At 35.1% G+C, this 26,698-nt stretch overlaps 1 protein-coding gene across 1 annotated transcript in view; it reads right to left on the bottom strand.

The window, feature by feature from the left end:
• Nucleotides 1–26,698, bottom strand: part of UBR3 (ubiquitin protein ligase E3 component n-recognin 3) — a 233,561-nt gene that overhangs the window by 18,478 nt on the left and 188,385 nt on the right. Inside the window, 5 exon segments of the mRNA XM_081243003.1 lie at nt 3,274–3,399; nt 3,526–3,633; nt 9,639–9,763; nt 16,336–16,439; nt 24,370–24,475. Of these exon segments, the coding sequence (XP_081099129.1) occupies nt 3,274–3,399; nt 3,526–3,633; nt 9,639–9,763; nt 16,336–16,439; nt 24,370–24,475 (569 nt within the window).

The following is a 26,698-nucleotide window of genomic DNA, read 5'->3' on the forward strand; positions in this document are numbered from 1 at the left end:
AAAACTGACAAAGCAATAGCAAGATAGTGACAGAAAACCCATTTTTTTTAAATACTCAAAGAATAGGAATAGGAAATATATGGAGGAAAATTTAAATGTCTAAAAAGTACATGGACTGATGATCAACTGCATTTATATTAGAGAAATGCAAAGTAAATTAACCATAAGCATATACTTTACCCCCATCTGACTGGCAAATATTAGAACATGGGATAATAAAAAGTGCTAGCAAGTACAGGGCAGAAAACAAGAACCCTCACACAATGCAAATGGGAATGTGAACCTTGAGCAGCCATGTTAGAAGGCAAGGAGGCAGAATGTATCCCATACATACATAGGCAATCCCATAGCTAGTTAGGTATAGAATCCAGAGAAAGTTTAAAAGTATACAAAACATTAGGTTCATTGCAGCAGTTTATTTTTTTTCACGGTAGCAAAGATTTGAAGGCAGCCTAGATGTTCACCAATGAGGAGTAAGTAAAATGTGGAATACACATATACTGGAATACCACTATGAAGAAATAAGAAAGAATTATCTCGAGCTACATGATTAGGTCTAAATGATATAATATTTAGCACGAAAAAAGTAAGAAAGATACAAGATTTATAGCACAATACCAGTTATACAAATTAAACAAACACAAAATAACACTATATGCAGTTTATATTGACATACACATTACTTCTGAGAAGTAAGGGATAAGATATCATGTGGGGAACAAAGGGAGAATAATATTAGAGGCACTATACTTAGTACGCCAAAGCTGAGGAGTGTGATCAACTGAATTCCGTGCATATGCACCTCCGTCTTTCCTCTCAAAATTGAAAAGATAATTTCAGTTAAAGAAGTGAACAAGGGGAACAATATAAATACTATCAGATGAATGCGGTAAATTCTACCTCTAACTGACTTACTAGCTTAGATGTGTCTTCATCCTTCAGTTTCCTCACTGTAAAGTGAAAACCTAGTTTATAAGCTAGTTAAGAAACAGCCAGCCATTATAAACTGCTTTGTAAATATCTTTGAACAAATACATGTTTAGTCCTTTCTCCCCCAAATGAAACAAAGGGCTATGAATGAATGATTCCTGAGTTAACTTCAAGAAATAAAAGAAGAAAACATTAAGGGAAAACTGCTGAGTGAGTAGATTTGCAATTAGAATCAAAGGGAGCAAAAGAATAAATTTTAATAAAACATTTTTTGGATAAAAGTATGAGATATGAATGGGTGAAACAAAATACTCCAAATGAAAGAAAGTGACATAAAGAAAAAAATGTCAAATCCACAAAAGTTAAAAGTAGGCATAATTTTATACCCATCTATATCATACTACCATGATTAATAGAAACAAAAAAGCCAAAGTGAATAAAGTAGGAGAGCAAGCAAATATCTAACTGTATATTTATATTTCTATATTATATATTCATGTATTTCTATAATTACATACATTTTTATATATTACATATATACTTAAAAGCAAAAAAAGACTACACAGATGACAGAACTCTAAACAGAAAGAGCAAACTTCTATCTAAAGTTGTAATCTTACTTTTCTCACTTCAGGTGAATATATCCACTTAACTCAAATAGTCCAACCAAGCCCTCAAATTGAATATATGCAAAATACTTTCATCTCGGCCCACACAAAACTGCTCCATATTCCTCCTCCATCAACTGTACCATAATCTCCCAGGCTCAAAAACCAAGTACAGTATGCTTCTTTCTTCTCCCTTGATTCCTACATGTTCAACTAGCTGTCAAATCCTTACTATTTCATCTCCGAAATCTTTAATTGCTTCCTATCCTCTTCTATTTCTAATATTTCCTTTCCCAACTGGCTTTTCTGTTCCTAGTCCCTCCAATCCTCACAGCTCACAAAATGCCTTATATTAGAATGAGGTTTCATGCTGAAATAAAATTTGAATCATGTCACATTTTTGTCCAAAAATCTTTCAGTGGTCCGAATTCCTTTCATGTGAAATTCAAGATCCACCACAATTTCCCCTTAACCTGTCTTTCTGACACTATGTCACACCATTCCTTTTCATGCCTCCTAATAGATAAATTTCTTCCTTGGTCTAAGTATATTCCCAGTGCTCTACTATAGGCATCACTGTACACCCAAGCCCCGGACTAATTTTCAATGCTCAGTACAAGAGCTTCTGCTTCCAGGTACTTCTCAGTTTATGGGAGAAAAATAACCTCCAATAAAAACAAATGACAAAATAAACCAAGAATACAAGAACACAAAGGTAACAAGAACACAAAGAACCACAGCCTTTGGCTTTTAAATGTGAAGAAAGCAAAGCTGATGAAGGAAGTAGTAGATTTTGTTTGGTTAACCTTCTCTATGCTTGAGGATGTTCACATGCCAGAAGGAAACATGCTTTTAAGTTCAAATTTTAAAATAAATAACTATGAAAGAAAATATCTAATGGATGAATATTTTTAATTTGTTCAATATCTTAGAATTCTAAATAGAATGTTTTGGGGACAAATGTGCAGAGTTTATCTTGAATCACTTGATAAAAACCAAGGAATCCAAACTATTTCATGCAATGGTCAATTTTTTAAGAGAGAAGGAACAATCAACAGCTTAATTCCGATACACCGCATGCAGGCTTCAAAGACCATAAATATAAATGACTTAATTCTCACATCAAATTCCCTGGAAATGAATGGCAGATAATGTCAGGGACATAATCCTATAAACACAGTTTGGTTTACTTACCTTCTGGTTTCCTACTCTGTCACTTTCTTACCTACTCACGCTGACCCACAGTTTTACAAAATAGATTAAACCAGTGATAATTCATTCATCCAAGTTTTAATTGGCTACAAATTGAATATTTTGCAATTCTAAAATTACATAAATGCCATCAGATATTCAAACAACCAGCTTGCTGGCTAACATAACATGACACCCTTTAAAAAGGATATTAAAAGCCAATGATGATTAGTGATAAATATATTAATATGAATACTATCTTCTGTTCAAGTACTGGGCATTTATTACCACAGATCTAATCCAAAACTCCTCTAATGTCAAATATTAGTAATATTACCATAAAATGGGTAGATGCTAACAAAGACAAAAGTAACAATATTAGTAAATATTCTAAATATTTATTCCTTTGAGTTAGACTAACATATACTTGTATGACAGTTCTGGATATATAATAGATATAAGTATTATATGTCAGTATATTTTTTAAAATTAGATAATTGTTTAAAAAAAAAAAAGGCTCCCTACTCTCTACCACAAATTATACCTGGCAGCTAGGTAAATCTTCCCCAAAAAGGTGGTGCTGAAGAAGGCTGGTGATTCTGAGGAAAGGTAAGCAGAAGTCCTGTAAGTATTTTTCCGTGGATTCAGGAGACCAAGCAATAGGGCTAATCTAAAGTTAAAAAAGAAAATCAGAACAATTCGTTCTATAATAGAGACATAACAAACAGTAATATTCATAATGGCAAGAAAATCTAAATTTTTAAATAACCACTACATCTGGTCATAGAGAACATACCGTTGCACACTCTTGCATTCCTTCTTCATGGTATAACTTTCCTTTAGACAGTTCCCTTATCACAAAGCTCAATAACACTTCATAAGACTTTTCTGCATCACATGTATTCTGGAAAAAATTAAAAATTAATTCCATTAGTCACTGAAAACTACAAAACCATTTACATTGGAAAGAATACCTTTTAATGAGTAGAGTATAATCATGATTACATTACTTTTCAAGCATGTAAACTTCACTTTCTCAAAATCTGTGTACAACAGTACACCTCTGGATTCACAATGAATTTGGATAGGTGATGAAAGCTATTCCAATACTTCTTTAAAAAACAGCATATAAGTTACATAATATATGTGTAAATGAGCATATCTGTATCATATCTTTTGTCCCAGTAATTCTCACTCCTGGAAATTCTTCCTAAGGAAATAATCTAAAGAGAAAAGAACTTTATGCCCATGACATTCACTGAAGCATTATAATAGTGAAAAATTAGAAATGACCAACAGAAGTGAAGCAGTTATTGGACTTCTCTGGTTAAGAATCCACCTGCCGGGGCTTCCCTAGTGGCACAGTGGTTGAGAGTCCGCCTGCCGATGCAGAGGACACGGGTTCATGCCCCGGTCCGGGAAGATCCCACATGCCGAGGAGTGGCTAGGCCCCTGAGACATGGCCGCTGAGCCTGCGTGTCCGGAGCCTGTGGCCACAACAGTGAGAGGCCCGCGTACCGGAAGAAAAAAACAAAAAAGAATCCACCTGCCAATGCAGGGGGCATGGGTTCAAGCCCTGGTCTGGGAAGATCCCACATGCCGTGGAGCAACTAAGCCCGTGCACCACAACTACTGAGCCTGCGCTCTAGAGCCCACAAGCCACAACTACCGAAGCCCACGAGCCTAGAGGCCATGCTCCGCAACAAGAGAAGCCACTGCGATGAGAAGCCCACTCACCGCAACAAAGAGTAGCCCCCGCTCACCGCAACTACAGATAGCCCACGCACAGCAATGAAGACCCAACGCAGCCAAAAATAAATAAATAAATAAATAAATAAATAAATAGATTTTTTTTAAAAAAAAGGTGAAGCAGTTACCTAAATTATGCAATATCAGAATACTTTATAGGCAGTAAATATGACAAATTTGAGCTACAGAAAAAAATGTTTACAGAGTGGTGTGCAAAAAACTAATAGAAGTATACATATACTCGTTACAGTGATAAAATCGCACATGCATGAAATATAACATGGACCCCAAATTTTTTTCTTTTACAGTTTTACTCAAATTCCTTGAATAGAATTTGTTAAAACAACTTAATGTAAAAATAAATAGGACCATATGTTTATTACAGAATTACAGATAACATTAAATAACAATCTAAAAATTAATTAAGCTTAATGACTATACTTTTTATAAGGAAAAAAATGTCTATTTATAAATTTAAATTTACTTCAATAAGGTTTTAATTAATTAATTATTTATTTATTGTTTTGCGGTTCGCGGGCCTCTCACTGTTGTGGCCTCTCCCGTCGCGGAGCACAGGCTCCAGACGCGCAGGCTCAGCGGCCATGGCTCACAGGCCGAGCCGCTCCGCGGAATGTGGGATCTTCCCGGACCGGGGCACGAACCCGCGTCCCCTGCATCGGCAGGCGGACTCTCAACCACTGCACCACCAGGGAAGCCCCCTAACTATATTTTTTAAATAATAAAATGTAAGAACTGAGTAAACACTATGGGATATAAGTTTATCCTGAATTTTTAAGGCACTAATAGTCAGGACCACAGAATTTGTTGTTTGATGATACTGTCTTTCTTTCTCACATGTTATTGTGCTCTCTTCAACTAGACTGTAAATTCCAAAATGTCAGGAACTATGCTTTATATCTTCTATGTCTCCCTTTGCATAACAAAACCCTGAGCAATAATACCTGGTGGTTAACTGATGGAATTTATTTCGGTAATGGAGTTTTTGACCTTGGAACTTGCCTGGATGTCTCTCTTTTAATAATCAATTCTTTGCATTATCTTTAAATTACTCCTCTGCTTTCTGCCATATCATGCAGCCATGTAGTGTTATCATAACCTGATAAACTATAAAAAGTCCCTGACTCAGCAACTGCTATCCTTATATCATGTGACCCACCCCACCCCTGCCTAATTAATCAACAGGATGATAACTTGCCAAATATGATGACTTTCAGGTTACATATAATTTACAAGAATCAATATCCCACTGAATATCAAAACAGCAACATGGTATATTTTTAGAATTGATTTAATCAGGCAATTCAAAAGAAAATATTACCACAATTTTGCTGCTTATTAATCAATGTGACATATTTAAAGTTGTGAAAATATACATGACAGCCTAAAAGCCTAATTCAATATACTCTTTTGAGTAAAAGATTTATAGAGCATAACAACAGAGAAGTATTTCAAGTATAATACTTTCCAAATTATGGGGAAAATATCCTCCAATAAGAAACAAATGATACTCAGATCACCCAAAGCAAGTTACTGAGCAATAATTATTTTTTAAATTATTATTATCAGTTACATTTTAAGTATTTTTTTTTACTTAAAGGAGGTACTATATCAGATCAGAGAGTCAAATATAATGTAGTAGTCATTATTTTGTATTGAGAACTCTTCCCACTAGAAGAGTATTAGATAAGAAAATAATTTTATTTCATACATACGAAGTCTTAGGAAACCATATTTTATATAAGCAATATTTAGGTAAAGCAAAGAGTAGGTTCCTTGGTAAAGCTAAGAAGATAAGCTTTGGGCTTCCCTGGTAGCGCAGTGGTTGAGGGTCCGCCTGCCGATGCAGGGGACACGGGTTTGTGCCCTGGTCCCGGGAGATCCCACATGCCGCGGAGCGGCTGGGCCCGTGAGCCATGGCCGCTGAGCCTGCGCGTCTGGAGCCTGTGCTCCGCGACGGGAGAGGCCACAACAGTGAGAGGCCCACGTACTGCAAAAAAAAAAAAAAAGAAGTAAAGCTTTTCTTTTTTTTTTAAATAAATAAAGCTTAAGAAGAGGATTTCTGTGACTGTGGATGCAAGACCCAGGATCATGATCAGAAGAATCCTGTGGGAGAAGTGGCAGAAGTATGTGAGTTAAATAAAGAAAAGAATTAAGAGTTGAGAGATGCAACAGATGCTATGTTGGGTAGATGCTTTGTCTAAACTATAGTGCTTCTAGGGACTTCTCTGGTGGCGCAGTGGTTAATAATCCACCTGCCAATGCAGGGGACATGGGTTCGAGCCCTGGTCCGGGAAGATCCCACATGCTGCGGAGCAGCTAAGCCCATGTGCCACAACTACTGAGCCTGCGCTCTAGAGCCAGCAAGCCACAACTACTGAGCCCGTGTGCCACAACTACTGAAGCCTGCCCACCTAGAGCCCGTGCTCCGCAGCAAGAGAAGCCACCGCAATGAGAAGCCCGTGCACTGCAATGAACAGTAGTCCCCCCTCACCGCAACTAGAGAAAGCCCGCGTGCAGCAACGAAGACCCAACACAGCCAAAAATAAATAAATAAATTTATTTTAAAAAAGAAAAAATTATAGTGCTTCTTAAACTTTTTGGGGTGACAGGCCCTTTGAGTATATGCTGGATGCTATGGTCCTACTCCCCAAAACAAAACAAAGGGAAAGGACCCCAGATCAAGAAATCCTGGTATAAAAACTCTTAACAGAAATTCCACTAACAGAAAGATCACAATTTATACTAACTATAATGATGATTTTTCCAAACTACTAAACCTCATTATCAAATTAACTGTAAATTCCCTTTGAAAAATACACAGTACCTATGTATTTTATTTTACCAGATTAGATCTGTTTTCATTGGAATTACCATACCTGAGGATAAGGAATTATAAGGATGAAATGAATGAGACTCAATGAAGAAAGAAAACAAGGAAGGGAGTGAGAGGAGGGAAGAACTAAAGGAAGAAGGAAATTTTTTAAAGGAGGAATGAATGATACAGAATAATTACAGAAATCACAGTGATATTTCATTATTCATAAATATTATTTTTGCTATTATTTACAATCCTATATACCTAAATGTTTAGATTTATGGTAGAAAAAGCTAATAATGTGGCAAACCAACCTGCAGAATATCATATTTTTTTGTTTTCATTCACTGAAGCAATTTATATGGCTATAAATTTCTAATTTATGTTCTATTAAGAATCTGCCTTATATTAAATGTTTTATTAAGTATTTTAAAAAATAGCTAACAATGATCAAATTGAGAAAGAAAATTGACAGAAGTTACCTAAATTACTTCATGTTCCTTCCATCATAGATTTACAATTGTCTAATTTTCTGTCAGTAGGTCTCATTTTAGTGAACAGTCAGATGAATAGATTTAGACCCAAACTAAATCAGAAAATGTTTTAAATGTGTACTTTTTCATGGTTAGACAACTTACTAAAGAAACATTTAAACAATGACACAGCATAGAAACCTGTTATACCTGATTTGAATACAAACAATCCCAATATCAGATTAGAGTGCACTCAGAGAGACTAAAAGAATATTTAGAAAAAAGAAAGATAATTGCAGAAGGCAAAATTATCCAAAATACAACTAGAAACAAGGAGGAAAAAAATCACTGAAGGAAAAGACAGAAATTCATTTTGTTATTTCGAATAACAGAATTTTAGAAATAGAGGGGCCCTTATAAATCATATGTTCTTAATTTCTCATTTACCTATGACAAGGCTGAGGTTCAGGGAGTTTTTATGTCTTGAACAAAAAAGTAATATCTTTATTTAGTGGCAGGAACTTGGCCTAGTACTCAGGTTCAATGGCCAACAACCAGCATCCCTAAATTAAGATGTAACAAACTTCATAATGATACTACATTAAATTTCTGTACACATAATCATGATTTGGGACTAAACTAGTGATAAAAGTGAAGGTTATATTGAATACATTTCATGTATCAATATCTATAATTGGTTTTCTCTCCTTTAATACAAGTAGATATGATTTTAACAGAAACTTTTCAATGAGGTTTAAAACTTCTTTAAGAGCCTATAAACCAAAGAAAAGGTTCAATTTACACTATACTTATTATTTTTTCCTACCAACTTCCCCAAATAAACAGGGAAGTAATCTTATTTCACCTTTCTCTACACCAAACTATTCACTTAGTTCTTTGGTTCCATAGTATCCCATTTGTTTTCAAGCCACTGAAAATACTTACATTTAACTAAACTTGCACAATTTTTCTAAACTGTTCATATAATTTTAACTGAAAGAGAATGCCTTTAAATTTACTAAGAACTTATATATCTATATATTTTTAAACATGGGAAAAAAGTAGTTTTTAAAGAGGTATAACTAAGAAAAGGCCAGGATTTTTACATCTATAAGTGGTGAGTCAAAAGCGATCTTTGGATTGTGATTGGGGATGAGGCAAGGAGAAGAAAAGATGACAGATAAGTAAAACAGGTGAGTCTACATACACTGTATTACTTGCTAACTGTGTTGATACAATTTTTATAACTTCTCTAAGTTTAAGGCTTGCAGCAAAAACAAAACTGTCCAGATACAAAGGGGAAAAGGTCAACGTTTAGAGATAGATACAGAAGACCTCATTGTGCAAGGAAAACATTTTTAACTTTTATAGCCTGAAGGTGCTCCATTTCCAATTAAAATACTGTTAATAACTCATTTTGTGGACCTCCCTGGTGGTGCAGTGGCTACGAATCCGCCTGCCAATGCAGGGGACACAGGTTCGAGCCCTGGTCCAGGAAAATCCTACATGCCTCGGAGCAACTAAGCCCGTGCGCCACAACTACTGAGCCCGCACTCTAGAGCCCGAGAGCCACACTGCCGAGCCCACGAGCCACAACTACTGAAGCCTGCGCACCTAGAGCCTGTGCTCCACAACAAGAGAAGCCACTACAGTGAGAAGCCCACACACTGCAACAAAGAGTAGCCCCCGCTCGCCGCAACGAAGACCCAACACAGCCAAAAATAAATAAATCTATTTTAAAATTAAAAATAACTCGTCTTGCCTTTCAAACGTCTAATCTCATTCATTCATATCACCAACTTAAATAAATTCACCTAACTACTAAATAACAAATTCAGACAAGACACTAACCTTTTTGAGAGCTCCCGTGTGTTTCCAGGCTGACCTATCTTCCTCACTGCATTTAACTGAAAGTGCCACAAGACCTTGCGTGTACAATAGGGTAAAAAGCACCTTCACAATGCAGGTGAAATGGTCTACAAGAGAAAGAGAAGATCATTATTTCTTTGGAATCTAGACATTTTGTACTCAAGATAATTTCACAAACACATGACTTTCCTTGCACGTGTAACTGGTTTTTGTTCAACACTTAAGTAATAAAATAACAATGTGATATTATATTTTCTACCCAACAGATCTGAAATTATGAAATCAAATTCCCTTTACTCATCGACACAATATGCCAATAAGAGGCTTTTAGCAGAATGAGAAGTGTGCTCTGTTTCAACCTCAGAATAACTGTGTACCCTTGGCAAATCCCCTTACTGGGCATCATGTGCTTAATAACAATGTCTGGGAGTCTGAGTGTTTAAAACCAACACTTTATCTGCTTCTAATTTGATATGTATCTTATAAAAAATAATATAATACAATATAGAACTTCTAAAGTAAAAAAAAAATCCCAATATTTTAGGTACTCTAATTGAATTTTAAAACTCAATGAAAATTATAACAGTGCAAAAACAGTAGTAACCATATGTAAAATGCCTTGCACATATTAGGTACTTAACAAGTGGTAGCTTAGTCATCATAATTAACGTTTATATACAGCTAATAACTTAGAAAATTTCTTCAAATGTCTCCTTTCAATCCTCGTTAACAGTCTCAGTTGGACAATTGAGCTTCAAAAGATGTGCCTGTGACAACAAATAAGCACCCATGTCTGAACTTGAATCCATACAGATCATTCAGTTATCCCTTCTATTATATTATGCTACTCCCTAGTAAATAGTTACCACCACTTAATCAGTTGCTAAATTCAGAAACTTGTAGACATCGTTGATACTTTCCTGTCTCTTTCTCCCTACATTAGAACAATCACCAAATCCTATCAATTCTTTTAAAATATCATTCAAGTCAGTTCCAACACCCTGGACCATGCTTCCATCATTTCTTGCCTAGACCTATAAATTCCAGCCTAAATAGTTGTGTTGGGGGTTCCCAAGACCACTTCCAGATTTGATTATTCACTAGGAAGACTCACAAGACTCAGCATATAGTCCTATGATTTAGTACAGCAAAAAACCCCCCAAAAAACAAAGTAAAATAGCAAAAGGCTATTTTGCTATTTTAATAGCAAATAAATAGCTATTAATTTGCAAATAAATAGCAAATAAAAAATAGCAAAAGAGGACTTTCAAGAGTCCTCTCCCTGCAGTCACACAGGATGTGCTTAATTCCCCCAGCAATGTGTTGTGACAGTACATATGAAAAATACACCAGGGAAGCTCACTAAGAAGCTCTGCCCAAGATTTTTACTGGGAGCAGGTCACATAGGTACCCACTGCCTAGCACATACCAAAGTTCTAGATTCCCAGGAAGAAAGCAGGTATGTTCAACATAAACCACATTGTTGGTACAGTTTAGGCACAGAGAGCCATTCTTATCAGTGGGATGGTGGAAACTCTCCCAAAATCAAAGTTCCCAGATACCAGTCAAGGGCCAACCTTGGAAGCAGGCCTTTCAAAGGATAGCACTCAGGCCTTCTTTATTAACTCTTTTCTGCACAGTGGTTTATCAGCATTACCTGCCCCCTGCAATCTTTTTTGTCTGTTTATTACAGCAAGACTGATCTTTTTAGGGCTTCCCTGGTGGCGCAGTGGTTGAGAGTCCGCCTGCCGATGCAGGGGACACGGGTTCGTGCCCCGGTCCGGGAAGATCCCACATGCCGTGGAGCGGCTGGGCCCGTGAGCCATGGCCGCTGAGCCTGCGTGTCCGGGGGCTGTGCTCCGAAACGGGAGAGACCATAGCAGTGAGAGGCCCGCATACCGCAAAAAAAAAAAAAAAAAAAAGAAAAGACTGATCTTTTTAAAAGAGGTATTTGGCATCCTTCTACTGGGTCTCTGTTCAAGTGGAATTACTCCCTCCTTGTAACCTGGCTAACTCTTAAATTAGTCAGATAACACCTTAAAAAATCATGCCCTAAGGAAAATCTTGCCTAATTTTAAATTTGTGTGTTTCTGTGTGTGTGTAGTGTGCCTGTACACACATGCATACACACACACATGCTTTCTCTTACCAATGTTTATGGGTTGGGGTGGGAACTTGATATAAGCTGAGCCAGTCAGAGTACCTATCTGGGATTTCTCTAACTGGAGGCAAAGGGAAGGTGTAAAGATGTGAGTCTGGAAATATCAGAGGTCATGCTCCTAGTCTATGGCAGAGACTGTTTAAGGCAAGGCTGAATGAAGCAGATCCACAGAGAGAGGGATAGACCCAAGATGGCAAGAACCCTGCCAGCATCTGAAGCCATGGTTCTGGTCATCCCTAAGACTACCAATTCCTACAGTTTGGTTATGTGAGTCCATCAGTGCTCTTTCTTTGTGCTTATAAGCTAGTTCTAAATGGATTTCTAAATTTCTTAACACCTAATGCATGCCAGGTTATAGACAATAAGGACTTGGAGTCTGGATAGTGAGAGAGACAGATGGCTATATGTATGTACAGGGTGTGATCGGAGCAAACAGGAGGAGGAACTAATATAGACTAAGGGCAGGGAATAGAAAAAAATTCAAGCCTCCTGCCCCAACGAGGAGAGTTAGTCTTGAATGATGAAGAGAACTAAGCCATAATAAGGAAGGCAAAGATGGAATGAGGCAAGGAAAGGGGGATTCCAGACAGAAGAAGCTGTTTGTACAAGGGTCACAAAAAGAGCCCAAGACTTACAAGAATTGTAAATTGTCCAATGTATCTAGACTATAAGTAGTGATCTATGAGAGATGAAGCTAGAAAAGTAATCTTTATGCTGAAGACCAAAGGTTGCAAACTGAGGGTTACCTGTCTGAATGCAGCCTGGAGAGATGTTTGGTTTGTCTTTATCCTGTTTTGTCTTTAGTTACTGACATTTAAAAATCGGATATTTCTTGTAAAAGTCCAGATTTCCACTTACTCTTGAAAAACAGGAAGATCTGACAATACTGGGTCCACATTCTTACATGACGACAGTTATCTGGAGCTGAATAGTAAGTGTCCTCTTTGGCCAAGCATGCATTCTCTAACTTGTCACAGTCCCCAACTCCCATTTATATCAAACCAAAGACATTATTGTTAAGAATGAATGTAGGCTATGAAACCAAATTGTCTAGATTTAAATTGACTCTTCTGATCTTAGGCAAGTTAGTTAAACACTCTGCTTCTATTTTTTCATCTGTTAAATGAGGATAATATCACCTGCTTTAAAGGGATTAAGTTAAATGCTTAAAATAGTGATTGGCAATGGCAATCAGTAAATATCTGTTGTTATTAATATTACTATTTACGTTACTTATTTGATATCTATAACCATTTGATTTATAGAATCTAGACTGGGCAATGAGAAGTAATTTTAAGCAGGATAGGGATAATATTAGATTTGAAGTTTAAAATATTCACTGGTGCTTCTTAGGAGAAAGGGACTAAAACAAGACTAGAGGCAAGAACACCTATGAGCAGATGCAAAAGTACTCTAGCATATGTCAGATTAGATGGTCTGATGGAAAGAATGGGTCGAATTAGAGAAGTATTTAGATGACAGAAATTACAGCATTTGGTAGAGCTTTGGAGGTAGAAAATAATGGTAGACTCTCATTCTACAAAGAGTAACTAGTAGTAGTACTGACTAAAATGGAAAACAGAGGAAGAGAGCAAGTTTGGATGGGAAGAAAATGAATTAATGTTATATATGTTGAGTTTGAGGCACGTGTAGAAATCTGCAGCTCACCAGGGAGCTGCAGAGTGGAGCTAGAATATTTGGGAATCATCAAAGAATAGGTACAGATGATGCTATAGGAAAGAAGGTAAAATTGAGAAGGGGTCAGGAACCAAGGAACAACTCAAAGAATGGGAAGAGGAAGAGGTGAATGAAAAGGAGCCTTGAAAATGAGCAGAAAAAGAGATACGAGGAAAACCAAGAAAGGACGGTATCATCAAAATTAAAAAAAAGTATTTCATGACGATTAAATGTTTTAATAGAATGATAAAAATTAGAGCATTTGTCTACTAAGCACAGAACAAAATGATTTTAACCAGTAAGTCATTTACATGGCCTAGAAATACCACTCACATTTAGTTTCTTCTCATTATAAACTATATAAATTAATTTTTAATTAAAAAGAAATGATGCATTAAAAAAATGACAATGGGGCCTCCCTGGTGGCGCAGTGGTTGAGAGTCCACCTGCCGATGCAGGGGATGCGGGTTCGTGCCCCGGTCCGGGAGGATCCCATATGCCGCGGAGCGGCTGGGCCCGTGGGCCGTGGCCGCTGAGCCTGCGCATCCGGAGCCTGTGCTCCGCAAGGGGAGAGGCCACAACAGTGAGAGGCCCACATACCGCAAAAAAAAAAAAATAAAAAAAAAATAAAAAAATGACAATGACTTTTTAAGCATAATTTTAGCTTTCTGTTGTAGCAAACTACTAATTTTTTTTGTTACTTTTCCTTGATTATCATCATTTTAAAAATATTTAAACTGGAAGTTTAAAGTCACAGATTAAGCTTAAGTTCTCACATTCACTCATTCATTTAAGAAATATTTATTTACTGAATACTTGCCATGTGTGAAATCAATGCATTTTAGGGACTTAGGAAAAAAACAAGGAATCACTCATTTGAGGTGTATACTAAGTCAACAGGTTGCTGTCTTCCAAGGTTACAACAGAGAGCAAAAGCCCTTCACATAAAATCATCAAAATTTAAAAAGGAGAAAAAGGAATTGGATATCTACTCTCAATCTGTTTTTTAAAAAAACCAAAAATCCACTATCAACCTACCTGAGGGTAAACAAAGGAAGATCAATATTTATTTTAAATGCCTTAAAAGCAAACAGACTTTAAACAATGGTACAGATTTTAAGTTTTATAGTGCTACTGCGTGATAGGAAAAAGGAAGGGTGTAGGGAGACAAGGCACTTTCAAGGGCTCAATAATAAAGGCTTGCCCCTACTGATCACATATGATAAAGAGTCTGGTAAGGTAGAAATGTTGGCCTGAGGCTCTTTAAAATGTGAATTTCTCCTTAGAATCACAAATGAAAATTATTTCTTTACTTCATATTCTAAATTGCTGTGAGGACTGAACTAGGTTGATGCCACATCTATCTCACCACACTATTTCAGAAGATGAAGTCATCATTTTGTTGTTAGCATGCAATTCATCATTGTTAAAAATTTTCAACATTATAACTCATGAAATTAAACAACTTTTTAAATAGATATCACATGTAAATCTTTATCCGTATTTCTGATTTTTTTCATCAAAATAAAGATCTTAAAACAGGAATATAGTTCAAAGGATAGTGATGTTAAGCTGAGACAATAGCTTGACTCTGGAATGATACAAACAAAATCTAAGTAAACCGAATTTTCTTCAGTGGGCAAGGCATGAAAACACAAGAAATTTTCAAAAATCAGACAATTAAATATTTAGTGAGTACGCACTCTATGCAACAGTATTTGTGCTGTGTTTTGCAAGAGTAATCCAGGGAATCTATAATCTCCTGCAGAGATACAGTTATTCGACATCCATTTATTTACTGGCTTGCCTACAAGTACCAGGTTTGGTGCAGGTGATAAACAAGAAGACAAAGAGGATGAGATGTCTGCAAAAGTTTCTTTTCCATAAACTGTTTTAGAGTTAAGGTGACATAAAATGCTCCAAGTTTCTTTTAGGACAAGATAGAGTACATATAAAATAATAAAACCCAAATGTGAAAAATCATACAAGTAAATAGGACATAATCTGAAGGCAGTATCAGACACTTTATTCTTTTCCTAAAATTACCATGAAAAATTAACAAAACAAAAAAGGTAGCTTACTGAATGGAAGAAGATATTTGCAAACAATGTATCCAATAAGAGGTTAATATCCAAAATATACAAAGAACTCACAGAACTCATACAACTGTGGAGCAATAAAAGTGTTTCTAATATAATATTAATTCTGTTAATATCATACTAGATGATATTAACACTCATTAAAAATAATGGGTCATCACATTTTGAATAACTCTATGATACTACTATATCAAAATATGTATAGGGCTTCCCTGGTGGCACAGTGGTTGAGAGTCCGCCTGCCGATGCAGGGGACACGGGTTCGTGCCCCGGTCCGGGAAGATCCCACATGCCGCGGAGCGGCTGGGCCCGTGAGCCATGGCCGCTGAGCCTGCGCGTCCGGAGCCTGTGCTCCGCAAGGGGAGAGGCCACAACAGTGAGGGGCCCGCGTACCGCAAAAAAAAAAAAAAAAAAAAAAAAAAAATGTATATATGCATGTAGATAAGGTAGAGGCATTAAGGCTGACAGTTTGCTCTATTTTTCACATTTTGTATCATTTTAATTTTTTAAAAACAAAGAGTGATTTCTCCATGTCTTTACCTTATTATTGACTAAAAATCTAAAAATAGACCCACAAGGGAAAAAAACTATTTCACTGTCATCTTCTTTAGATATATATGATTACAATGCTATTTACCTCAGAACATTTCCATCAGACTGAATGCTATACTTATGCCTCTAATTTTTAGAATATTCATTATATATACAATATAATCTAAGAATCTAAATTATAAAGACATACCTTTGCGTAAGGGTTGTGGCATCATTAAGATCTGGATAAGCAAAAGGGATGTAACATCATGATAAAGAATTGGAACCTCATGCTGTTGTTCCTCATTTCCCAGCCTAAAAGAAAAATGCATAATCACTTTAGACAGTATTGTATCTTCCTTCTAATTCATTTTATATTTCACATATATGTCTATGGAACAGAAATCAACTTTCATAAGCAACTGAGGAATCTCAGAAGAAAAAGTTAGAGCCATATTTTTGGCCTAAAAATAAAACCTTTTAGGTTCACATATTTCCTTGACTCTGCCTAATATGAAAAAATTACATAGAAAATTTATTAGGTCTTAGGATATATTAACTTGATGATGATTAACTTTCTGATCTCTTAGATTACAGAAATCAAACAAAGCATTAAACGGAGCTTAAGAGAATTAGTTTCACTACAAATGGGGTGGCACTTAGGATACTTGCTATGACGAACTTCATACTAAAGAAGAAATATTCATGCTATAAAAAAACAATTCACAAACAAGTTACATTGAAAAGGCATGGTCAATATCTCGTTAAAAGTTGTTTCAACTTTATGACTAATATAAAATTCAAATAAAATATTTAACAGTTTCAAAGTTTCAAAAAAAAAATAACCAAAGCAGAACTTAAAATATATTATAAAAGATAAAATAGTAAATCTAAGGAATGTATAGTACTATAAAACACATAGAATATATTATAAAGCAGCTCTTTTCACTCTAAAAGAATTTTTAAAACTCCTTTAGAAGTTTCAATTTTTGGTCATAGGTTTAATTTTTAATAACAGAAAAAAGTTAATCTTAAGCCTCCAGAATTGGTTAAATTCTGAAGCTACACTTCAGACTAGACTTGGGATAAACAAGAATTGCTCAAATCTTTTATTAGGCTTCATCACTCAACAAATATATAGTGATTACTTAACTGTATGCCAGGCACTGGACACATATGTGAGTAAACCAATCTCTGCTGCTGTGAAGCTTAAATAACTGCCAGAGGACGACAGCTCTTTGAATGTCTCTATTCTCTACAAATCTCTCTTTAATATACTTGTCTTTCTCTCCAAAGGTAACCTTCCATTAATGCCATGAATCCTAGTATTTCTTGTCTCGTAAGTCTCTCTGGCATCTCTTCTTTACATGACCAAAGTTCTTAAAAAGAAAAAAATCGAGGGGACACCATTTCCTCACCTATTATTCAAATTCCCACAGAAATGGTTTTCCATTGATTACACAAGTGGTAGCTTTTGTACGTTTGTAAATTAAATTGGGAGTAAATAAATAAATTAGGTATATCATTTAAAGAATTTTTAATGATGTGGGAATTTGGTTGGTGTTATTTTTAAAAAGCAGATTCTAAAACTGATACAATATGATTCAAACAGCTTTTTTTTCCATTTTTATGTATTTATGTATTTATTTATTACTGGAGTGTAACTGCTTTACAATGCTGTGTTAGTTTCTGCTGTACAGTGAAGTGAATCAGCTCCATGTACACCCATATCCCCTCCCTCCTGGACCTCCCTCCCACCTCTCCCCCACATCCCACCCATCTGGGTTGTCACAGAGCACCAAGCCGAGCTTCCTGTGCTTTATAGCATGTTCCACTAGCTATCTATTTTACACATGGCATTTCTGCGTGTGTATGTGTATATATATATACACACACACAGAGAAAAAAAGAGACTGCAAAGAAATGTCTCTCATTTTTATGAGACATTATGTTTCATTTTTATGGTTCATGAGTTCATTAAATTGTAATAAACTATATATAGCAGGTAGGTTATGAGATTTTAGATTGTTTCATTTTCTTTCTCAACATTTCTGTACATTCTAAACATTGTACAATAACTACAATTTTATAATCAGGAAAAATTTACAAAAACAATAACCTGGAGCTTGTTGGCTACTAAGATAATAACAATCATCTGAGCACACAGGAATGGATCTTTCCTGGCACACAGTAAGCACATATTCTGAATGAATGAATGAATGAATGGATACACCCCACTAGAGAGAAGACAACCACAGTTTTGGTTTTCCTTTTCAAATTTATTTATTTATTTATTTATTTTTGGCTGTGTGTTGGATCTTCATTGCTGCACGCGGGCTTTCTCTAGTTGCGGCGAGCAGAGGCTACTTTGAAGTGTGCAGGCTTCTCACTGCGTTGGCTTCTCTTGTTGCAGAGTTCGGGCTCTAGGCACATGGGCTTTAGTAGTTGTGGCTCACGGGCTCTAGTGTGCAGGCTCAGTAGTTGTGGCGCATGGGCTTAGTTGCTCCACGGCATGTGGGATTGTCCTGGACCAGGGCTCAAACCAGTGTCCCCTGCCTTCTTAACCACTGTGTCACCAGGGAAGTCCCAACCACAGTTTTTTAATGTAGGGTTTAATATCATCATTGTGATAAGTATCTGTTAAATGCTTAATATTTTAAAATACATAATTATCTCTATCTCAAAGTTTTTAGGTAATCTTTAAAATCCAGATTATAAAAACTGTACACTACTATTAATTCCATGGATAATAAGGGGAAATGGGTGGGTTAGATTTAATAGACCTAATTTTCCCATTTTTTTAAACCAAAGTGATTATCAACACAGTGAAACTTAAAGAAAATAAGGAAATAATTTTCATGAGGATTATAGACAAAAGTGTATATGAGAAACCTATATCATTAGACATAGAATTTTATGTTGTAAAATGATTAAGTGAGAATACAGAAAAAGATACTTCCATTTTTAAAACTCTTATACAGAAATGAAACACAGATGACATAATCAACTGTAATATTACAAGTTAGTGAACTAATGAACCATAAAAATGAGAGCAAATAAGAAGGGGAAAAAAATCAACCAGATTTTCCAGAAATTCCTCAGATCTCTCCAAATCTTTCTGATTCCGGAGCCTAAGTTTTTAGCTATTACTCTATGCTTCCTTAGGTTCTGGAATCAGAAAGATTTGGATTCAGATCAGCTCTATTCCTTCAGAGCTGTGTGCCCCTAAAGAACATATTAATTAACTTTTCTAAGCCTCATGTTCCTCATATGTAAAAATTGAGACAACAATGGTACCTAGTTTATACAGTTATGGTGATGATTCAATGAGATTATATATGCAAAGCAGAAAAATGTGTAGCATGATGTTAACATTGGATAACTGTTCGCAGCATTTAGTACTATCCTACTAATCTTAGGGCTATAAAAGAACACAACCCAGCAATCAGTAATATGGAAAGCAGAGTACCTCTGCCTGGTCTTTAAAACTTTTAATTCACCAATGCTACACTTAAGAAACCTCTTGTTTGCTGAGTATCTTTAGACTCAGAGAGTTAGGCATTATAATACTTCATCTGCACACCATCCCTGTCCTTGAGTATGCAAGTCTAGCTAGGAAAGAAAATTACTAGCTACTATCAAGAAAAGTGATTTATTTTCCTTAGCCAGAACATACAAAGTACTCACAGCTTACTAATTTTGTCTACAAACACAAACACACACACATACAATTTTTTTTTCTGAGAAGCAGCAGTATTTATCCATAGTCTCAAAGTATACCCCCACCAGATAATTAGTAATTACAAAGGATGAAATAATAACTTTATGGTGGAAAAACTTGGCAGATACCACATTAGCCAAATGATCAGAGTTATTAACATTAATAACAAGACAAATCAATAGCATGTGCCTCCTGATGTGACACACGAAAAAGAACACAATATTACTTCTGCGATATTTCTGCCAAAAGTTTATCACCTGAATCTAACCACAAGGAAATATTGGACAAAAATAAACTGAGGGGTTCTACAAAATAATTGGCCTGAGCTCTTTAAAAAAAAGTCAACGTCATGGAATACAAAGAAAAAGTCAGGAACGATTTCACACTGAAGGAAATTAAAGAGACGTGAAACTAAACACAAACACAATCTTGAATTTTCTTTGCACTGCATTTGCATTTCCCAGGATATTACTGAAATAACTGGCAAAATCCGAATAGGTTCTGCATGAGGTAGGAGTCAATATTAATTACTTCTCATATAAATATCCAACTAACCCAGCTCCATTCACTATAAAGACTGTGCTTCCCCAACTGCTCCACAGTTCTATCTATGCTATAAATTCAATATCCACATATGTATGGATCTGGTTTGTTTTATTTTAACAAGCAAATACAAATTTATTTCTCATCTCCCCTTGATTACACAAGTGATATCATAAAGTATAGATTTAGTGCTCCTGAATTGTTTTTCTTTTAATATTGTATCTGAATGGTGATCTTTCCATATCAGTAAGCAAAGCACTTTCTCAACTTTTCTTCCATCTCTCTCTTTCTCTCTCTCTCCTCTCTCTTCAAGTACATGTCTTAATTTACTTATGTAGGGAATGCAAAGCAGTAGGATATTTGATCACTATGTGGCAAAAAATAAGATTGAATCTCTTCCTTATACCACACATTATGAAAAATTCCAAATAGATTAGAGATCTAACTGTAAAAACTGAAGCCACAGAAATAGAAGAATCATATATCTGATAAAAGGTTAATATCCAAACTACATAAAGAACTCATACAACTCAATAGCAAAAAACAATCCAATTAAAAAATGGGCAGAGAATCTGAGTAGATACTTTGCTAAAGACATACAGATGATGACCAAGTGCATGAAAAGGGGCTCAACATCACTAATCACCAGGGAAATGCAAATCAAAACAACAATGAGATACCACCTCACACCTGTCAGAATGGCTATCATCAAAATGAAAACAAACAAGTGCTGGTGAGGATGGGGAGAAAAGGAAAGAAACCCTGGTGCACTGTTGGTGGGACTGTAAATTGGTGAAGGCACTATGAAAAACAATATGAAAGTTCCTCAAAAAATTAAAAAAACAGAACTACTGTATGATCTATCAATTCTACTTCTGGGTGTTTATCTGAAGGAAAGGAAAACACTAACCAGAAAGACATATGCATCCCCATGTTCACTGCAGCATTATTTACAATAGCCAAGGCATGGAAACAACTTAAATGTCCATTATTCAGTGAATGGATAAAGAAATTGTGGCATATATATACCATGGAATATTATTCAGCCATAAAAAAGGAAATCCTTCCATTGGTGACAACATGGATGGACCCTGAGGGCATTATGTTAAGTGAAGTAAGTCAGACAGAGAAAAACAATCTCACTTATATGTGGAATCTTAGAAACAAACAAAGAAACTCCTCATAGATACAAAGAACAGACTGGTGATTGCATAGACAGGGGTGGGGGATGGGGATGGGTGAAGATGGTCAAAAGGTACAAACTTCCAGTTATGTAATGTACATATAGGGATGTGATGAGCAGCATGGTGACTACAATTAGTAACACTGTATTGTATATTTGAAAGTTGCTAAGAGAGTAAATCTTAAAAGTTCTCATCACAAGAAAAAATGAATGAATCAATCCTTTTATAACCAGGTAGTGGGAAAAGACCTGAGTCAAAATGGATCAAGTTCCAGAATTAAGTAAAAAAAAAAGATTAATAAATATGACTACCTTAAAAATAAAATTTTGCATGACAAAAAAAATCATACACACACAAAAAAGACATTAGACAATCTGGTGAAATATATTTGCAACTTATCACACAAAGGACTAATATCCACAATCCATAAACATATTTTTTAAGTGAAGAAGAAGAAGACCAACAACTAGATTTAGGGAGTTCACAAAAAGAAATGCAAATGGACAGAAATGAAAGACATATATCTCTGAATTTTCTTTATTATATAGTTTTTACTTTGGAAAAAATATGTTTTACATAATTAAAATTAAAAAATCAAGGGAAAAAAGGCAATCTTTTCAGAGTTAATAACATTCCATAGTTTGTTTCATTATTATTAAACAAAAATAGAATTATAACAATGATTTTGAAATTTCTGCTTTTTTAATATATCTTTTTTTTGCCTTTAAAAATTTTTTAAATTTTATATTGGAGTATAGTTGATTTACAATGTTGTGTTAGTTTCAGGTATACAGCAAAGTGATTCAGTTATACATATACATATATCTATTCTTTTTCAGATTCTTTTCCCATATAGGTTATTACAGAATAGTGAGTAGAGTTCCCTGTGCTATACAGTAGGTCCTTGTTGATTATCTATTTTATATACAGTAGTGTGTATATGTTAATCCCAAACGTCTAATTTAACCCCCCCCTTTTAAATGTATCTTATCAATCTTTCCAGCATATACAAACCTACGTTCTATTCTACAGCTGGGCACTATTGCTTTAAATATTGAGGGGGGAAAAAAGAAAACAAATGAGCCTGACTATAAATCAAGCTGATAGCATAACCACACAAGAAAAAGTTACTTCAAATGACTTAGAAATTAGTATTTTGCCTGTACATCCCTAGTGGTATATATTCTAAGGACAAAAAGAAATTATAATTAGTACTAATATTGGTATTTAAAAAAAATAATTGTAGTTATACTGTAGGTTATGCAAATAGTAATGCTGTTATTAATATCACTAGTAACCAAGATTTCCAGAATAAGAGAAAAAAGATGTAAATAACAAAAAAGTTAAGAAACAAAATATAACCTTACAATCTTATGTGTGAATTGCAAACACCAGTAAGAACTCAAGATCTTTCTCCTTAAAAAAATATTTCCTAATCCTGCCCACTGGAATGGCCTATAAGCAATAATAGCACAGTAGCTATGGATACCCCTTAGCACCCAGACTGTGATGTCTAAATACCACTTCCCATTAAAAGGAATTACATGGAGAAATGGCTGATTCCAGGTACAGAGTGGAAAATGTACAAAATAAACCCAGGTCAACTTACTGTGTCAGAAAGCAAGGGCATTATCAAAGACTACTTTGATCATGTTGAAGTACAATAGCTAACCTAAAGGGATTCTCACTAACCTAAAAGGAAGCAATCTGCATTGAAAAGAATGTCTGAAATGGGGCTTCCCTGGTGGCGCAGTGGTTAAGAATCTACCTGCCAATGCAGGGGACACGGGTTCGAGCCCTGGTCCAGGAAGATCCCACACTTAGTTGAGATGGAGCAACTAAGCCTGTGCGCCACAACTACTGAGCCTGCACTCTAGAGCCCATGAGCCACAACTACCGAGCCCACACGCCACAGCTACTGAAGCCTGCATGCCCTAGAGCCCATGCTTTGCAACAAGAGGAGCCACCGCAATGAGAAGCCCACGCACTGCAATGAAGAGTAGCCCCCGCTCATCACAACTAGAGAAAGCCTGCGCACAGCAACGAAGACCCAACGCAGCCAAAAATAAAGAAAGAAAAAGAAAAAAAAATTTTTAAAAGAATGTCTGAAATGGAGTGAAATACATAAAGTATATAAAAATCCATGAGATCATAATAACCACAACTTATCAGTCACCACTGGAAGTTGTTAGGGTATCAACTCATTTCTTTGAAGATTTATAAATAGGGAAGAATTAAGCATTCATCTTGCCAAACTATGTTTCAGGATAACCAAACAGCTGATACTGGGAAAGTTTTTCTTTATAAAAACAACCTAGCTAATAAATCATAAGAAAAATTTTTTGTGGTTTTTTAAAATCACTATTTCTCAATACCTAATGAAATACTGGATTTAAGCAAGAATAATCACAGGTTTCAAAAATTATTAGGGGGAAAAAAAATCATTAGGTGAAAGGCTATGGGGAACTTTACAATGACGGGATCAGTCTACGGTTACCCGAACCCACTGATCAATTCTGACATAAAAAGAAAGACTACCAGCCATTATGTGCCTCTATCTGAATGTTTTGTCTGCATAAAAACCAATGAAATTCTTTAAAAGACTTTCTCACTTAGTAGGAATTTCTAGGCAATTTTTACAGAAAGTATAATGGTAAACTGTTTTCAATTTTTATTATATATTTCTGAGTTTCATAAGAAAAATTCACATATTTATAAAGAACTTCAATCCTATTTTTATACTTAACTATTTTTCAAAAACAGTTTTAATTGATTTTAACCTTTCAATAATACTTACTGTGAATTCATCTCTTCTAGTAACTGTGTGAGCTTTCTCCAAGGATTATACTCAGAATCAATGCTGTAAAGCCGCATGTGCAAGGCTAATACATGGAACAACTGATCTAAAAAAATAGAAGAAAAGGTAATTAGAAGGTTCACAAAATTTGTCCAGAACAATATTCAGGCAAGATTTCTAGCTAATTTATAAGGAAATGTTTCCTATCCTTATAATTATAATTCACCAAGTTTAAGTACCAACTACTTCATGCTCTCTTTTAAGGTAAACTCTGAAATATATATCCAAATAAATTGTACTAGAATTTGGACTGTCCTTACGCTCAATCTTAATACACGAATGGTTTGTTTTCTTCATCTCCTGTCAGAGACCTACTTTTCCTTGGCTTTATGCTTCAGGCTTGGTAACTTGTACTTCTCACTATTGTGATCTCCTAACCAAAATTCACTATTATCTTCAATACCCTACTCTGAGTAATACGGACAATAACTTCCATATAAACCACTGTTAGGTGAATATCTTTCTTTACCTAATATTTTCTCCTAAATATTCATTAGATTTAATTGTGACTTCATCATCTTTTGATTCAACATGAAGAAAAAATAATGGAAATAATATTATTTAAGAGGATTATTCTGGCTATTTTCATTTCTTCTACCTAAACCATGACAATAATCTACCAGTCTTAGCTTTCAACAAAATTCTGCTATAACATTTAGAAAGAAAATTTTGTTTAAAAATTTTAAATTATTTGGGGAAAAAATCCTAAATTTTGCTTTCATATCACATATCCATTTTCTGGTATAAATGACAAGGATCGGACTAAATTATTCTGCCACTAATACTCAAAATATTTGAATTAAAATGAATCAAAATTCACTTTCTAGAAAGTTAGATAATACTTTTTTGACATGTGATTAAAACTAATTCTTAAAACCAGAAAGAAAAAAGCCAAATGACACAAACATATTGTTGTCACTCTCTAAATTAAAAGATTCAAAACTAAACAACATTTTGTTTCTCTGAGCAACTGACTTAGAAATTAACTATACTTTAGAATAACTTGAGATCCATCACTATGAGGAGGAGGAGGAGGAGTAATATTAGTGGTGGAAGTAGTTTGGGGAAGTTATTTGTAAGACATGAGAGCTATAAGATGAACAAAATAAATGTTCCACTCTGTGGGGCAGGGTAGAGGAAATGGGACTAACACTGTACATACAACTGTTTCAATCTGGTGTCTCTATAACAAACAGAAGAATCTAAATACCTTATCCTGCTTCACCTTCTGTCTATAAGTCAAAGTATAGTTAAGTATAGCTAAAATTTCTTCATCCTATTAATGGTTAACACTAGCTGAGTATTTATTAGTGCCAAGCACTACTTAATAATCACTTTATATGGATTATCTCAATTTATTTTCACAAAAATTCTACCAGGTAGGTAATACTGTTAGCCCCAGTTTTGAGATAAGTTTCCCAAATTTTCAGTTTTTCTAGTAATCTGGTTCCATTGATAACACTAAGAACAAGAGACATTTTTAGCAGAGAAATAACATGATGAAAAATATATTGGTCATTTTTATTTTATTTCAATTCAATTATACATAAGAGACTTTTTTATGAAGTATATAATTTATAACTTTTAAAAAGTGTCTAAAACCTAAAAGTGTTTAAAAAAAAATAAATCCCTCTAGCAGAAAATATTAAGATTAACTCAAGTTGCAAGTTGAGGAGTTTTGCATTCTTCTTATATAGGTTTTAAGTGAATCAAAGGGCTCTCTTTAATATCTCCTTTCAAGATGAAAGTCAATTAACTTGAAGTTTTGATTTAATCAAAAGCATAGACATTGCAATTTTACTAACCTGTTTTGCACTGAAACCATGGCCAGCATAAAAGTAATGTTATCATCTGCCTACTTTCCTAGCCTTTACCATAATTAAAGAAATACAAATGCTGAAGAAAACTTTTTTTTTATCTTCTTATATTCCCTCATTCTACACATGAGGAAATAGGCCCAGAGAAAGGAAGTACCTTGCCAGGTCACCCTAATATTTACTGGAGAAGCTAAGAACAGAATTCAAGATTTCCTACTTGTTAGTTATTACTACCACTCCAGTTCTCCTTGGGGTTTTTATGATTAAAAGAAAAGTATAAAATTCCTTTTGTAACACACACACCCCTTTCCATTCCTATGAAAAACTGAGATTGTAACCCTGCAGCATCTTCTAAAGCTATTAATACAATAAATAACAAGAGTCTTTGGTATTGGTTTTAACTAGAACTGAAGGATGATAACATATCTAATGACGTACATCTACCTTTCAAA

The sequence above is a fragment of the Mesoplodon bidens genome (genome assembly GCF_964165515.1).
Source record: "Mesoplodon bidens genome assembly, chromosome: 8".
Classification (NCBI taxonomy): Eukaryota; Metazoa; Chordata; class Mammalia; order Artiodactyla; family Ziphiidae; genus Mesoplodon; species Mesoplodon bidens.